Raw genomic sequence first — 14456 nt, 5'->3', positions numbered from 1 at the left:
ACTTGGCTTGCATGTGAATAAAAATATAATGTATAAGAAGTAAGTGGGAAAATAAATTGAGAATAATAAGTTCTAGACTTTGATTTGATGATCAAAGGAATAAAGTCTTATTTTTTTATTAGGCTAGTGCTCATTGTTCTTCATGGCTGCTAGATAGGTTGACAAGGTTTTGTTATATAAGACAAGTTATTGGAAGTACCCTTGGATGTAAGTGATAAATTACAAAGGACAATGTTATTTTAATTTAAAATATTTTTAACAAAGAGTTGGACAATTATAGTACGTGTATTTATAGTGAAAATGTAAATCTATAACTAGGGCTTGGTTAGGGCTGAATTAGGGTCGGGCCTATGTTTCAGAACCTTAGCCCTAGCCCTACCCTAGAAGGCCTTAGGATCGGGTAGGCCCTGCCTTAAACTTTGTGAGGGCTTTATAGGGCTTAGGGTTGGGTCGGTCAGGGCCGGGTTAGGGTCGTTAGGGCCAAATTCCCACCCCTAGTTACAACAACAATATTCAATAGCAAACCCATACTTTATTGTTATTTTTCATCAAAAGAAGTTTTAGCTCTATGGTATTATATTCGCACAATTACCTAATCAATTGTCTCTGTCAGTTGTCTTACGGTCGTTCAATTAAATCTTCATTTTCTTCTTCGAAATCTGCATTCGCTTCGCTTAGCACTTTCGGTTAATTATCTTCCGCATTCATTATTTTTTCTAAGGCATTGCGCCGCTCTTTCTCAACGAAACTTTCCGTCGGCTTCTAAGGCATTGGGCCGATATTTCTGAGAGACACTTTTCACCGATTTTTCTGAGCGGAAATTTTCTCCGACTTCTTTATTTCTTCTACGGCATTATGGCGTGATCACCCTGAGCAAAACCTCTCTTCAGCTTCTTTATTTTTTCTAAGGCATTGAGATCTTTCCACTCGAAATTTTGCGTCAATATATTTTGCTCGTAATTCCTCCGTTTCAACCTGCGACAAAAATATAAATCTTTTCATCAGTCTTTCAGACTTAACCAAAATTTTAAGATAACTGATAAAAAATACTAACATACCTGTTTAATGTTGTCGACAATCATTAAAGTATTTTTCGAGCTCATCCACAGTGAAGTGAACAACACTTTTTCTTTAGCCATTGCTTTCCGAATAGTCACCCCGACATTCTCTATCATTCTTTCCTTCACAATCCAGTTCTTTTATTTTTCTCGCTCGCGCACAAGCAAGCCCCTTTTTCTAAAGCATTGTACCGATCTTTCTATGAGAAATTTTTCTAGCGAAAATTTTCGTCAGCTTCATTAGTTTTTTCTAAGGATTTGTGCCGATATTTCTACGAGAAATTTTCCGAGCGAAAATTTTCGTCAATTTCATTATTTTTTCTAAGGCATTGAGTCGATTTTTCTGAGTAAATCTTTCCAAACGAATTGAACCTTCCCAACATTTTCATTATTTTTCCTAAGGTATTGAGCCGCTTTTTCTGAGCGAATCTTTTCGAGCAAATTGAAACTTTCCGACAGCTTTGTTATTTTTTCTAAAGCATTGAGCCGATCTTTCTCAATGAAACTTCTGTCAGCTTCTTTAATTCTTTTACGGCATTAATTGGACACCTTTCTGTGCGAAATTTTTCTCCGTCGACTCTTTGTGAATATATTTTGCTCATAATACCACCGTTTTTCCATACGGCGAAAATTCGCATCACATCAAATTACACCACTTTGTCATATTCCACAAAGATTTTCTACGATTTGGTCAAGTTTCGTTTGGAGTTTCGAAAAATCGCTAAAGAATTGCAGTCGTCGGACGCTTCGTTTAACAATCGAGTGGAGATGTTGACAACACTGATCGTCTTCCACGCACCAACCATAGTCCACCGACTGTCGGCATTCAAACTTCAAACAGATGATTCCCGACAACTTCGTTCCATCACCACTCATCAACAACAACCCACCTCCACTCCTCAATTTCAGGCCACCACCACCAACGAATTTTCACCCCAACAGACCTAATTTGTGTCCACCACCCACCAAATTCCATATCATTCAACCTCATCAACAATTCGTATATATAGCTTTAGTTTTATGCTGCTGTTTGCTTTTCGGTCAGTTCGAACAACATGGAGAAGATAAGGAGGAGACGACCCTTTTTTTTATTTTTTCCCTTCGCGAGTTCTATTTTTGTTACGGGTTTTTTATGTTTACCAATTCATTATCCAATCACGTTCGTCCACTGTTCCACTCCTTAGGCCATTCAAATTCCAAGACAAAGTTCAGTTCAGGTGGGACACTATTAGGTTATACATCCAAGATAAGATAAGGGTGGGGGCACTTAAGTTCCATGAGTGAGCCAAGCAGTTATATTGAGGCGATACACCTTATATCATTTTTTTTTCACCGACCTTTATAGTAGTTTGTCCTATTTGGACTTATTATGTTTTTTATGTTGGACTGGTACTATGAACGTTTCAAACTTAAGTTTCTTTTTTAGGGTGATCAGCTTTTATAACAAAGCCCAATACACAGGCCCAACTAATCCGTCCAGCCCCGTACAAATCCTATCTAATCGGTCTACCGATTACTTCAACGATTAGATACCAACTCAGTTTGGCTATACTCCGCCTAGCGCCTAGACACTACCTAGCCCGATTTTTATACCACTGCATTATACATCCCACTTCTGGTTCTTCATTCCGTTTATCTTTTCTCATTATTTTTCCTTGTTGATTTTTTCTTCTCTTCTTTGCCATATGAACTCTGTTCACATGCCAAAGAGGGGGCGGTGTTTCGACCCCCACCTACGTGGCAAACGTCCATTAGTAGGGGTCTCTATTTTATTCATTTAATCGATAGGGCTAAAACCCAATTTGCAAATATCATGAATCAATGTACATGCCCATTAACTCATGTGTTTAAGGCTGAACCTTAGCCACATGGCTTGCAACTAACGTACATTAATTTATGTCTAGATTCGTTTCTTATCAAAGAGATAATTATAAATTGAGAGTTATATTCAATTACAATTACTTAAGCTACAAGAGTACTTGAGTTACAAGAAGTCTCTACTCTACACATATAAATACAAAAACTATTTTTCATAAAGAACTACATTCTTGAGACTTGATCCCATCGATAATTTGGGTACGTAGGCAACCGCAAGGTACAGTCTCATCATTCTCCCAATCACCATCATTCTTCTAAATACTTTTCTACGTTCTTCATCTCTTTCATCACCACTTAGTGTTTTGATCATATTTGGTCGAAACACTCTACGCAAAGACAAGAAGTTGTAAAAGTCAACGTGGGCCCATATGGACCCACCACATGTCAAAACACATGGGCCCCATCACTTATGTGGAATCTTCATTATCTTGTTCATAATTGGAGACAAGATGAGTGGAGATAAGAATGATGGAGAAAAAGGCAAGTGGAAGACAAAGTGAAGCACTTATCTATTTGTGTAAGGGAATTGGAGTGAGCACCACTCATGTTTGGTAATCATTCTATTCCATGAGATAAATGTAAAAAGCAAAGCAAAATTATTCATTCATTCCATGTTTTTAGTTTAGAAAGCTTGTAAGTTGTTAATAGAATCTTCTCCACTCTAGGAATAAAAACTTCTTCTGATCTCTCTCAACTTGAATTTCTCTTTTGTTCTTTTTTTGTTGTTAATTTATCCCTCCTAGGATCATGAGCTAAAACCCTCCTTTGTGGAGGGTTAATAATGCTAATGTGAGGAGAAACTCCATCAATGGAGTCTTTCATTGCTTAATTTTTCAGAAGAGCTTGTTTTCAACATTAACTCCAAAATATAGAGCCCGTCATAAAAGTTAACAAAAAACGTCATAAAGTTGATGACGGTTTTGGAAAAGCTGACATCAAAACTCAAACTTAATATGAGAAAAATTCATTTATAAACGTCATAATTGGATCCTTTTGCATGACATGTTTTACTTAACCGTCATAGTTTATTAGAAAAAGCGTAAAAAACTAAACCTTCGTTTATGACTGTTTTTATTTAAGCGTCATCTTAAGAAACAAAAACGTCAAGAATTGTTATGTAACACGATAGTTCTTTGGAAGCCGTCATAACCTCCCCTCTCTAAATCTGAAAATTCCTGTCAACCAATACATTCAAACACCTGACAACTAAAGTCATTACGAAAACAAGAATCATACTTTTATTTCCAACATAAATCATTCCAAGAACTTGTTCACATTACATAATTTATTCACGGAGAAAAAAATTAAATAACCCAAGCACTTGATTCAAAATCAAGTCTCATATTCCAAAAATAATGCAATTTACATAACCCAGCCAATAAATTGTTAATTAACTGATCAATCTCAAACAAACTTAATTGAGCTACCGAGTTATCTCACTTATAACCTAAAAAACAATATGAAGAAGAATGTGTTAGTTTGTTTAATAAATAAACTAAAAATTTAATCATATAACGACTTCTACATAGTATTAAAAAAAATAAACAAACAATATGTTAGCACAATAAGTCAATAACTACTAAACGAAAGAGATACGGTCAAGTATGATAGAGAAATAAAAGTTTGAAGAAATAACCCCACTTAAGAAGACTGAGATCATTCAAATACTACAAATTTCATACTAAAGCTCACACCTCCCAACCTGAAACCCTCCCTATTCATCCTAAGAGCATTAGCTATGCTAACTACTCTGTCCAAGACTAATCGGGGTTATAAATAATAACTAATCAGGCTACACCAAGCATATAGGCTTTTTTTAGTATTGAAAAGACAAGATAAATGAAAAGCATGTGTCATAATATGTCCTTTTCTTAGTAGTGAAAAGAAAACCAATAATGGTATATTTCACAAAAAAAATTCACAATGACAATCTCAAAATGAAAGTACTAGATGATTAAACTTCTACCACTATGCAAGAACTTCCTTATCAATGACATACGAAAGCAAGAACCATTTATGCTATTGTACACTAGTTGAGCATTAAGTTACAATTAACACGAGAATGTAAAAAAGAAGATTATATAATAAGAGAAACCCCTTGAGCAACTACAACAAGGGTTCACGTTGTTTGAAGGTGAGTCAGATCACCTGTACCTGCTGAAAGTGTGCAAACTACACATACTAGCCATTTATCTACAACAAAAACTCTAATTAATCTCGTACTATCCATTTCCCCACAAAAAAAAAATGTTGTAGTCAAAACCATTAATATATATTCATTCCAAGAAACAATAAACATATAACAAGACCACTTACAAAGAGATAACAACACCTTCAGCAGAGCATCCAACCATTTTCCAAGTACAAGGATAAACCGAGTTAATACCCCCACACATCTAGAACATGCAATTGACCAATAACACTCCTAAGGCATAATATCATCCATAATGGTTCTTCATTACACAGATTGCACTGAAGATTCAAGACATATAAATTCATTACATGTTGGGGACTATTATAATATATGGTTCGAAACTATAACCAAAACCAAAATTGCCCAACTAGATTTATCACAAATAAGGATTAAAAAGGAAATGATATACAAACCTGCTGATGCAAGAAAGACGAGCGATGTCACAAAGAGATAAGACTTTGAAGAGACATCAGATGATTTCATCTGGAAGAACTTGTGAGTCTCAGGTCTATAATCTTTTTACCGAACTTATGATTTGTCTACGCGATCTATTTTTTGCTTTCCTCTCGTCTAACATACTTCAGGCTTTCGCCCTTCTTTCTTGTGAACTTGTGGCCAAGCCTTTAAAAGATTAATTTCTTTTAGAAATTTAATCAAACGGTTGGCATTCATTTTCATGAAGACCTTTTAGAAGTCAAAGCTACCAATTGAAATAAAAACATACATGCTTAATTCGAACCTGGTGATAGATTGAGAGAGTGATAACCTACTCTTTGGTTTCGCTTAAACTTCTACTTTTCCAAATCCACAAACACTAGTGTTCTAGTTTTTCCCTCTCCTCGTCAAGCTTTGCTTCCAAAATATAATAACAATATCAGAGATCATCAAATTTATGGTCAATAAAACTAAATTCATTAAAGGGGGAAATCAGAAAAACCCACGCCAATTAGCAGGAAATGAAATGAAAAAGGTTAGAGAAATTAAAACATATATGGAGGCATACCTTGATCGATCCAAAGCCTTCCACTGCTATCGTTTCAATCTGTCAAAAACCCGAACAAAAATTCAGTACCGATAACCAATTAAAACCCATACAAGTCATTCAAACTATTTCTAAAGAACAAAATCTGACAAGGGAAAAGTGAAAGAACCGTTTCAGAAATCTGATGAATAATTTCTTCAGGTTCTTGGCCTGTATGTTGTATGTCCCAGAAAACCAGTTTTACAAGATAAAAATGAACACCACCTGTGACAGATACGCGAAGATCTAGTAACGGTCGCAATCACTCACTCAAGGCGCAGATACCATCGATTATCACAATCCGGGAGCTTGGGACTTCCACTGTCCTGATGGGATGATTGAGTTACATAAGAAGTGTTGAATTAGAAAGAATAAATTTTGTTTGAACTAGAATGGAGAAAGAAGAGTCATATATGGGAGAGAGAGTTTATCAACACTCTAGTAAGAAAACAAAGAGCAGAGCAAGAGGCAGTAACACAAAAAATACAACTCTATCATTAGAAACCATGTACAACTAAGATTTCTGAACAATTGGAACTCAAAACTAAAATACAAAATGAAACTATGACGAAAGGGAAAAAATAGGATACAATTGAAAACATTTGAGAGTGGTTTTTAGTTCTAAAGAACCAAAATAAGTATCTTCCATGTATGTTGTAATGAAACCCCTGGGATATGTTCCCGAGGGTATACTGGAATGGCTCCTAGATTTGAGGGTGGCAGTGGAGACATGACTTTAGTACACATCATGCAAATTTCTCCACGACTGAGGCTTCTTAGGAACAATCTATATCTACATAGCGCTTAGGCCCTATGAAAAAGATCCTAAATCTCCATGATGGGTAGCTGAGTGGGGACCAAGTAAAAGAATTAAGCAGGCTCGGCCACAGAGTGGTATGCCTCCAAAGAAAGTTCCTCGTAAAGGTGATACCTCTCTTCCAAGGGTATGGGAAGGCACCTAGAATCATTCAAGTATAGATTGGTGTGTTCCCATGGATGAAAAAAAAAGAATCTGAAGACATTTATAAAAGTTGTGTTTCCTACTGAAACCACTCGATTTATGATGTGGAGAATATAAAGATTGGATACTTACTATCCTTCACTTTCAGAAAGAATGGGCCTTCCTTCAGCCTACCTAGTCCAAATTTGTTCATATCGCCATAGATAAACTTACTAAGCAGGACCAGTGCTCCATCTACAATGTGTAGTGGAAGATACTTTAACAGTACAATTCCTATGTACACCATTTCCCTGTTCAACATGTGCACCTATATCCAACAACAGTAGTGACGCAAATCATTAAATTGTGATTCAACATATATATATATATATATATATAGTAAGACAAGTTTCAAGAACTGTCATTGAATTTATTGCCTAGAAATTATGTTTTTTAGCTAATAAAAAAATCTTTAGAATTTCACTTTATGTTAGAAATATGAGGATATATGTATGTGAACAAACATGCACGCATGCTAGTCCTATCACTACACCAGATCTATTGAAAAAAGACATGACAGATGTGTCTTTTTTAACACAAAATGACACTTTTGGGTGTCATATGGTGACCCATATTTTTTTGCAGTCGTTTTTTTTCTACGACACTTGACATGTGTCGTTTTTCATTTTTTCATTTTATTAAAAAAAAACCAAATCAAGGCCAAAAAAAATCCCTAACCCAAAATCTACTTAATCATGGCCAAAAGAAACCCACCCAGTATAGGGTAATTGGATCCATTCTTCCCTGGCCCAAAATCTCTTTAGAAACACAACCATATCCAAATATTATACCTTCCATAAATTAAAAAAGAAACCTCACAAAGTGAATAATGGGTCCATGCTCCCACACCCACTTAACAAGCCCAAAAGGTAAAATGTGTGTTTCTAGGAACACATATCTCATAATGCATTGAAGAAAACCAAAACACATGTTCACATGGTTAGTGACCAAACTGCCAAGTATTACCCAAACTAAAACAATGGACTAAATAGTTGGAATGACAAAGGTTATCAACATATTCAATGTAGCTCCAGTCAATCTCCTCCTTTGTGTACACCTCCTGCCCCATTTTAAAATTGAGAACCCTGCAATTAAAAAACAATAATCATAAGAATTTACTTTAGGCAATGTCAATCGAGAACAATATCATGTGCTAGTAAACATCTCTATGCTTTGAGTAACACTAATTTCTGATTGGTATACGCTTTGGGTGGCAAATTATTTAATTCTAAAAGCATTTGAAGGTGCATTTTGTGTTCATACTAAAGGATAAAAGATGAACAACAGAGTAGCAAACTCTGAGCACCATAAAAACATGAAAAGCATGCTCCTTAGACTTTAATAGTTATGAAAGACTGAAATAAATGGTACAACAGTACCTTTGATCTGGTTGGGATAAGTAAGCCAACATCACTAGAACATCTGACAAGCCAGCCACGAATAACTGCATTAAATCAAAAGACATCAAGCCTGCCAATCATCTCAAGCATGCAAGTTAGGACTCTTGTTTTTCGTGCAGAAATGTGATCCTCGAGCATCAAAGACACAATTCTTACCAGACTGTATAATCATTAAAGCCTCTCGCGAGTTCATAAATACTTTCTGAGTGATCCTGACTTTCATCTACCTTTGTATGACCACCATAGCTCTATGTCTCTATACTAAGATTGCATACTCTTTTCTATCTTTTGCACCACGAATAACTGCAAGAATAAAGGAAGGAACCTGCAATAGATTAATAGATTAATAGAACCATAATCCTTATATAAGATTTGTTGAAGGCTCCTACACATGCAATATCTCAAGAGATCAAGGGCTCATCACCATTTTCATTTAAAACACCTAGTCGAGATCAAAAGGCATCATACTGGAATACGATCAAATATGGGGCTTAATTCATGCCTTTTACTGTTGGAAGTTTGTTATTATTATATAATATGTAATCTCTGATAAAACATATTAAAAGAAATGGTGTTTTTCCAGATATCTTAATGAACCTAAGACACTCCAAATAGGTTGCATCCCTTAACAAACTCACAATCGGCTGTCACACCTCTTAAATCACATTGCATCCTTAGTGAGATACTAAGAGTGACATAACAGCCAAACACTTTAGTTAGGCAAGGTGATATTATAACCTTGTAGTTCACGTATGCTACCAATCAAAATGACAATAAACCATTAAAAAAAGAAGATGTATATACAGGTAATGAGGTAACTAGAACTCCCTGCATAGTGACAGATGGACAACCTACAAATTCTTCAGTAATATCAACAACAAAGTTTCTTTTTACTGTATAATGATTTAAAAGGACACATACTTTTCAAAAGTGTCAGGATCCATTATTACGCAAATTCTTCAGTAATATCAACAACAAAGTTTCTTTTTAGTGTATAATGATTTAAAAGGACACATACTTTTCAGAGTTTGTTAAAAGGAAGAAAAGGCACCAACTTATTTTTCCCGACTGCAAATGGAAATCGTGAATCACCATAATACGCCTCGGGATGTAATCTAACTTCTTGTGTAGAGAGAGTGGGAGCCAATGAAGCCAGTCATTAATGCCTCCTCTTGGCCTGGTAACACGCTGCATACTGAAAATGGTCAATGAAAGCTCATTTGTAACGACAAGAATTGGAATAAAATTACTACTTACATAGAAGGATTGATGATTGGAAAGGCCTAGAGCACGAACTAAACCAATACTTTGATTTTTAGCACCTGAAAAACCGTTCCCAATTATAACAGCTCTTCTAATCACACTGTAAATCCCACCTTCGAATATCTCCAGCATCCCTATAGATGACGTACTTGGTGGCTCTGTGATACTTGACTCAGCCAAATTTCAACAAATTGCATCGTTATACTAGTTAAAAACTCATAAGCTTAAGGCGCTGGAGGCACGGAGTACAATATACCTTTAAAAAAGGGTATAAACTCATAAGAATAGAAAATGAGCATAAAGCAAACAAAATAAACTTAAAAGGGTATAAACTTTAAAAAAAGTGAAGATAAGAAAGTTCTGATTACATTATGTATGCTGAAGATGCAAAAAAATGTACGAATCTCTTTGGAAATATCAGTGAGTGAATAAATGGATAACACCATATCACTGTATGGATACTCTAGTTTAATTCGTAATAAGAAGAGAGAAGGCAACTAAGTCAATACATGGGTACCTTTGTGCAATAAATAAGGTCTTCATTGTCGACTGTGGATAGACACAAGTTCTGAAGCATCAAGGAAATGAAGAACATGATTCCCTGTCCAATAAATAACAAATTAATAATCTTCACTTGAGAATTTAAAACGAATACTTTTAGACGTTAACGAAACTGAGAGGGGTAAGCATCTATTAACTGGAATATCGGTACTTCTTAACTCCTTCAATCCTCTCTCCATGGTGGTTCTCACAGCTGAATCCAAAGCAAGATCCAAAAAAATTAAATCTTTCAACCTTTCATTATATGATAGGAGAAGTGGACGGAGTTCAATTCGTGACCAAAATAACTTCTGAAAAGATAACAAAAATATTTGGAAGATACTCTTACAAATTACTGAAATTAGAATCAATGAAAGCTCTCATTCAAGACAAACCTCCATCACTAGACCAATATTCTTATCCTCAACGTGCATTTTAACAATGCTCAGATATTCCTGCCATTTCAAGATGAAAGTTTAGATGTTATCATTATTGATGGCATATTCTCAAATTAAAATTTCATGAAGCAAACACGGCATCAATTTTGGTTGTATGTTGATCATTTGATCATAACTGTCTACAGGGATTTTATCAGAAGTCAGATTACCTGCAATCTTGATGGTAAGGCTCCAATGAGATTAACTCGGACCCCTTTCATAAAATCATTACCCTGTTGCCAAATTAGAACAGGAAATCTTAATTTTTCGTTGAATTACGTAGACAACTTTTAAACAAACAAATGAACTCCTATGACAGATTTACCATGGCAGAGTAACCCAAACATGTGTCAATAGCGAATTCAAGATTAGCACCTGTATGAACTGCCTGAAACATAAAATGTCAGCTCGTGAATAAGTGAATAACCTTACAAGATTGTATTGTTTTAGAAAATTAGAACTCGAAGACAAGCACAGAGCTATGGCTTAGGGCACTGGAGGCACAGAGCACAGTATAGGCTTTGTGCTTTTAGGAGACAAGGATAGCACTTCCCACATTAAAAGGTTGTCCCCTTTTGACTCTTGCCACTCTCCCCACGTCTCCCATTTTTTTAACTACATCACTATTTCCCAGTACATATATAAACAGAAATTAGAAAAATAGACATCCTTCATATTTCTTTAGTCACACTAAATCGATAATAGATTTAAAGACAAATACACTTTGAAGGAAGAAAAAAAAATAAACAAAAGAATTAATACCAAAAATAGAAATGAGATGATAAAACAAACCTGCTGTTTTACAGGTGATGAGAAAAAAACTTTTAAGAATCAAGACAACGCTCTCCTGCCGCAGTCTATATACAAAATAGTTTGTATGTTTTCAGTATCTCCCGAAAGTAGATCTTAAACAAATGACAGAAGTGTATTAACAAGCTTAATTCGAGTCGTTAATTTTATTGGAGCATTGGAATTCAATTTCCAAATTTCGAGAAGCTCCAAAATTCCTAAACACACACTGAAAGTTCAGCTAAAATTCGTTATTTTTTTTTCCATAACCTAAAACTTACAATACAACAAACAACTGACAAAATGCAATTGAATTATAACTAACTGATACTTGTGTAACCATTACTAGTCATTTCCACCATAACATTAATGTTTTCTAATAAGGAGACAACACATTTCAAGTTACTTCAAGCTTTATTTCATATATTCACATCACAAAAAACCAATACCAATCAATAATAAGCTAAAAACATATCCAAAATAAACATTTAACATTTATACAAAAATTTAGGGCCATGAAAGCAAGGTTTGTTTACTTACTAATGATATTAAAACAATGATCAAACAGCTGAAAGTGAACAATCTGTAATGATTAAGAAGTGATCGAAATCAATCAAAACATCAATTGAAGTGATCAAAATTAAAACTGAAATCATTTATTTGGGATCGAAATCAAAAGATCAATTTAAGTGATCGACATTACCTGAAGAGAGATGGTATGTGATTGAGAAGAGAGTGATTTGAGAGCGATTTGAGATTCGAGAGTGATTTGCAATTCGAGAGTGATTTGAGAGCGAGGGTTTTCTTATTTTTATGAAGAGAACGAATGAGTAAAAAGTGAGTTTTTTTTTTCTTTTTGTTCTCTCCTGTTTTTTATCTATGGGTTCTGATCCGACGCCTCACGGGGACTTCAACGACACACGTGGTGTGTGCTCATAACAGACTAAAGAAGGGCGTCGGTAGTCTTGTCTTTTTTTCGAATATATGGTGTAGTGTATCATCCTATGTAATTTAGTCTTGTTAATCAAGTTACTAATTTACTGTTCGTCTGTTCTATATCCAATGACTATAAAAATTCAAAATTTTGCGTTCAACTTCATGCATAGCACCCAGTCAATTACATTTCATCGTTCACTTTCTATTAACACATATCTTCGTGATTGGAAAAAAAACAGATAAAATAAAATAAAAGAAAAAATGCTTAAGCTAAAAAGCGATGTTATATTTAGTTGTTGACTATTGCTCACCTATATCGTGTTCAACTGCTAGACTTGAAGTCATAATTTGGCACCTGAACTGATTTCCCCTCTTTCTCTTTGAGGCCACGAATATTCTTGAGCAATGTATCATAGTCCGTCAAGCGAGGATCTGTTTCGAAAATTTTCATATTAGTCTTCTACTATTTTCTACGTGGAGAGAAAATGAGGTGCCTTTTCTCCATGGCCAGATGAGTGGCAAAAAAAGATTAGTCGAGAAGGAAATGGTGACCAGTGCTGGCCCTGACATTTTCGTGGCCCAAAGCGATGCACTAAAATGTGGCCCTATATGCAGTAAAAAAAAAACACAGCAAGACAAAACAAAATACTTATATTATTCAGCTTTCATCTGCCAATATAATCCGGGAGGGGGGCAAAAATAAACCTATAACTTAAAAATCATTCTTCTCACATTTTTAGATGTGAATTCACTAATTACACTTGAATAGTCAGCCTTTTCAACAACAACTTTTTCAATAGATAACATTGCTAATCCATTCAATCTTTCTTGTGACATGGTCGAGCGAAGATAAGACTTGATCAACTTTAACTTGGAAAAACTTCTTTCACCAGAACCAACTGTAACAGGTATAGTCAATAATATCCTATAAGCAACCCAAGCATTTGGAAAATAATGATCTCTTAATCTCAAATAATTCACCACATCAATCGCCTTCTTTGTCTCCTTCGGCAAAATTTCTCTTAAGATTCTTAATTCTGAAAATAAATCTTCTCCATCAATATCAGAAACATCTTCATGTTTTAGAAACACTTCAAGGTGCTTACAAGAAACCTTCAAACTGTTAGCATCTACAGAGTTTAACTTTTCTACATTAAATAAAAGCCCAAATAATCCTTCATATACTTGGAATTGTTCAAACCTGCTTCTCAATGAGGAAAGAGCTTGGTCCAAAATAAACACAAAATAATGGACTCTAAATGATTCCTCAGCTGATAGTGGTGCCTCCTCGATAGCATTTTCATCAAACTGCCTCTTTCTACGAATAATACGCTTCTCACGAAAAATAGGTTCAATTTGCATAGAAGTTGCAACAACTTTAGCTTCATCCTTGGCTTCCTCAAATCCAGCTTCTCTATACTTTTCAAATGCAGAAATAAGTCCCTTCAGTTGATTTATGGCAACATCAATGTGCATATCTTCAGCCTGCATTGTTTTACTAACAGAGTTCACAGCAAATAACAAATGATGCCAGATAACCATACCAAGCAAGAACTCAAAATTTTCCATCTCATGTGTTACTAGGGACTCAGCTTCACTCTTTGTTTTAGGGTTATCATTAGCATTTGCCAAGAAAATTAAAGCATCTCTTATCTTTGGCACTTGATATCTTATTGCTTTAACACTTGCCACACGACTTTCCCAGTGAGTTTGAGACAATGACTTAAAACTTAGACCTTTTTTACCTTTCTTTTCTTTGTATTTTAATTTACATGATCTTTGAAGACCTTCCACCACTTTGTAGAAGAAGAAAACAATGAATATATGCGTTGTACCACTCCAAAAAAAAGACAGCTTTAGAACAAAAGTTAGCCATATCACATAGAGCAAGGTTGAGACCGTGGCAACCACAAGGCGTGTACATTGCTCTTGGATTTATT

General features: G+C 35.1%; 1 protein-coding gene and 3 long non-coding RNA genes across 5 annotated transcripts; all 4 read right to left on the bottom strand.

The window, feature by feature from the left end:
* Positions 1–4151: 4151 nt before the first annotated feature.
* Positions 4152–5751, bottom strand: LOC147475837 (uncharacterized). Its single transcript, XR_015208781.1, has 2 exons — positions 5544–5751; positions 4152–4383 (listed from the first exon to the last, which is right to left on the bottom strand). It is a non-coding gene; the product is annotated as an uncharacterized LOC147475837 (long non-coding RNA).
* Positions 5752–5880: 129 nt separating this feature from the next.
* On the bottom strand, positions 5881–6417 carry LOC147475836 (uncharacterized). The gene is made up of 3 exons (XR_015208780.1): positions 6282–6417; positions 6134–6172; positions 5881–5977 (listed from the first exon to the last, which is right to left on the bottom strand). It is a non-coding gene; the product is annotated as an uncharacterized LOC147475836 (long non-coding RNA).
* A 1319-nt stretch (positions 6418–7736) lies between these two features.
* LOC147475835 (uncharacterized) lies at positions 7737–10991 on the bottom strand. 2 transcript variants are annotated; one of them, XR_015208943.1, is made up of 6 exons: positions 10513–10991; positions 9809–10415; positions 9570–9739; positions 8708–8876; positions 8531–8595; positions 7737–8236 (listed from the first exon to the last, which is right to left on the bottom strand). It is a non-coding gene; the product is annotated as an uncharacterized LOC147475835 (long non-coding RNA). The 2 variants fall into 2 exon arrangements; XR_015208944.1 differs by having other exon boundaries at positions 8708–8854.
* A 2230-nt stretch (positions 10992–13221) lies between these two features.
* Positions 13222–13878, bottom strand: LOC147475834 (uncharacterized). The gene has a single exon (XM_086585552.1). It carries the CDS (start codon positions 13876–13878, stop codon positions 13222–13224), a length of 657 nt encoding a protein of 218 aa, XP_086441678.1.
* Positions 13879–14456: the final 578 nt, after the last annotated feature.

The sequence above is a fragment of the Coptis chinensis genome, chromosome 9 (assembly GCF_015680905.1).
Source record: "Coptis chinensis isolate HL-2020 chromosome 9, ASM1568090v1, whole genome shotgun sequence".
NCBI classification, from domain to species: domain Eukaryota; kingdom Viridiplantae; phylum Streptophyta; class Magnoliopsida; order Ranunculales; family Ranunculaceae; genus Coptis; species Coptis chinensis.
The sequence above is the reverse complement of the archived record's forward strand: the minus strand, read 5'-3'. Positions and strand labels throughout refer to the sequence as shown.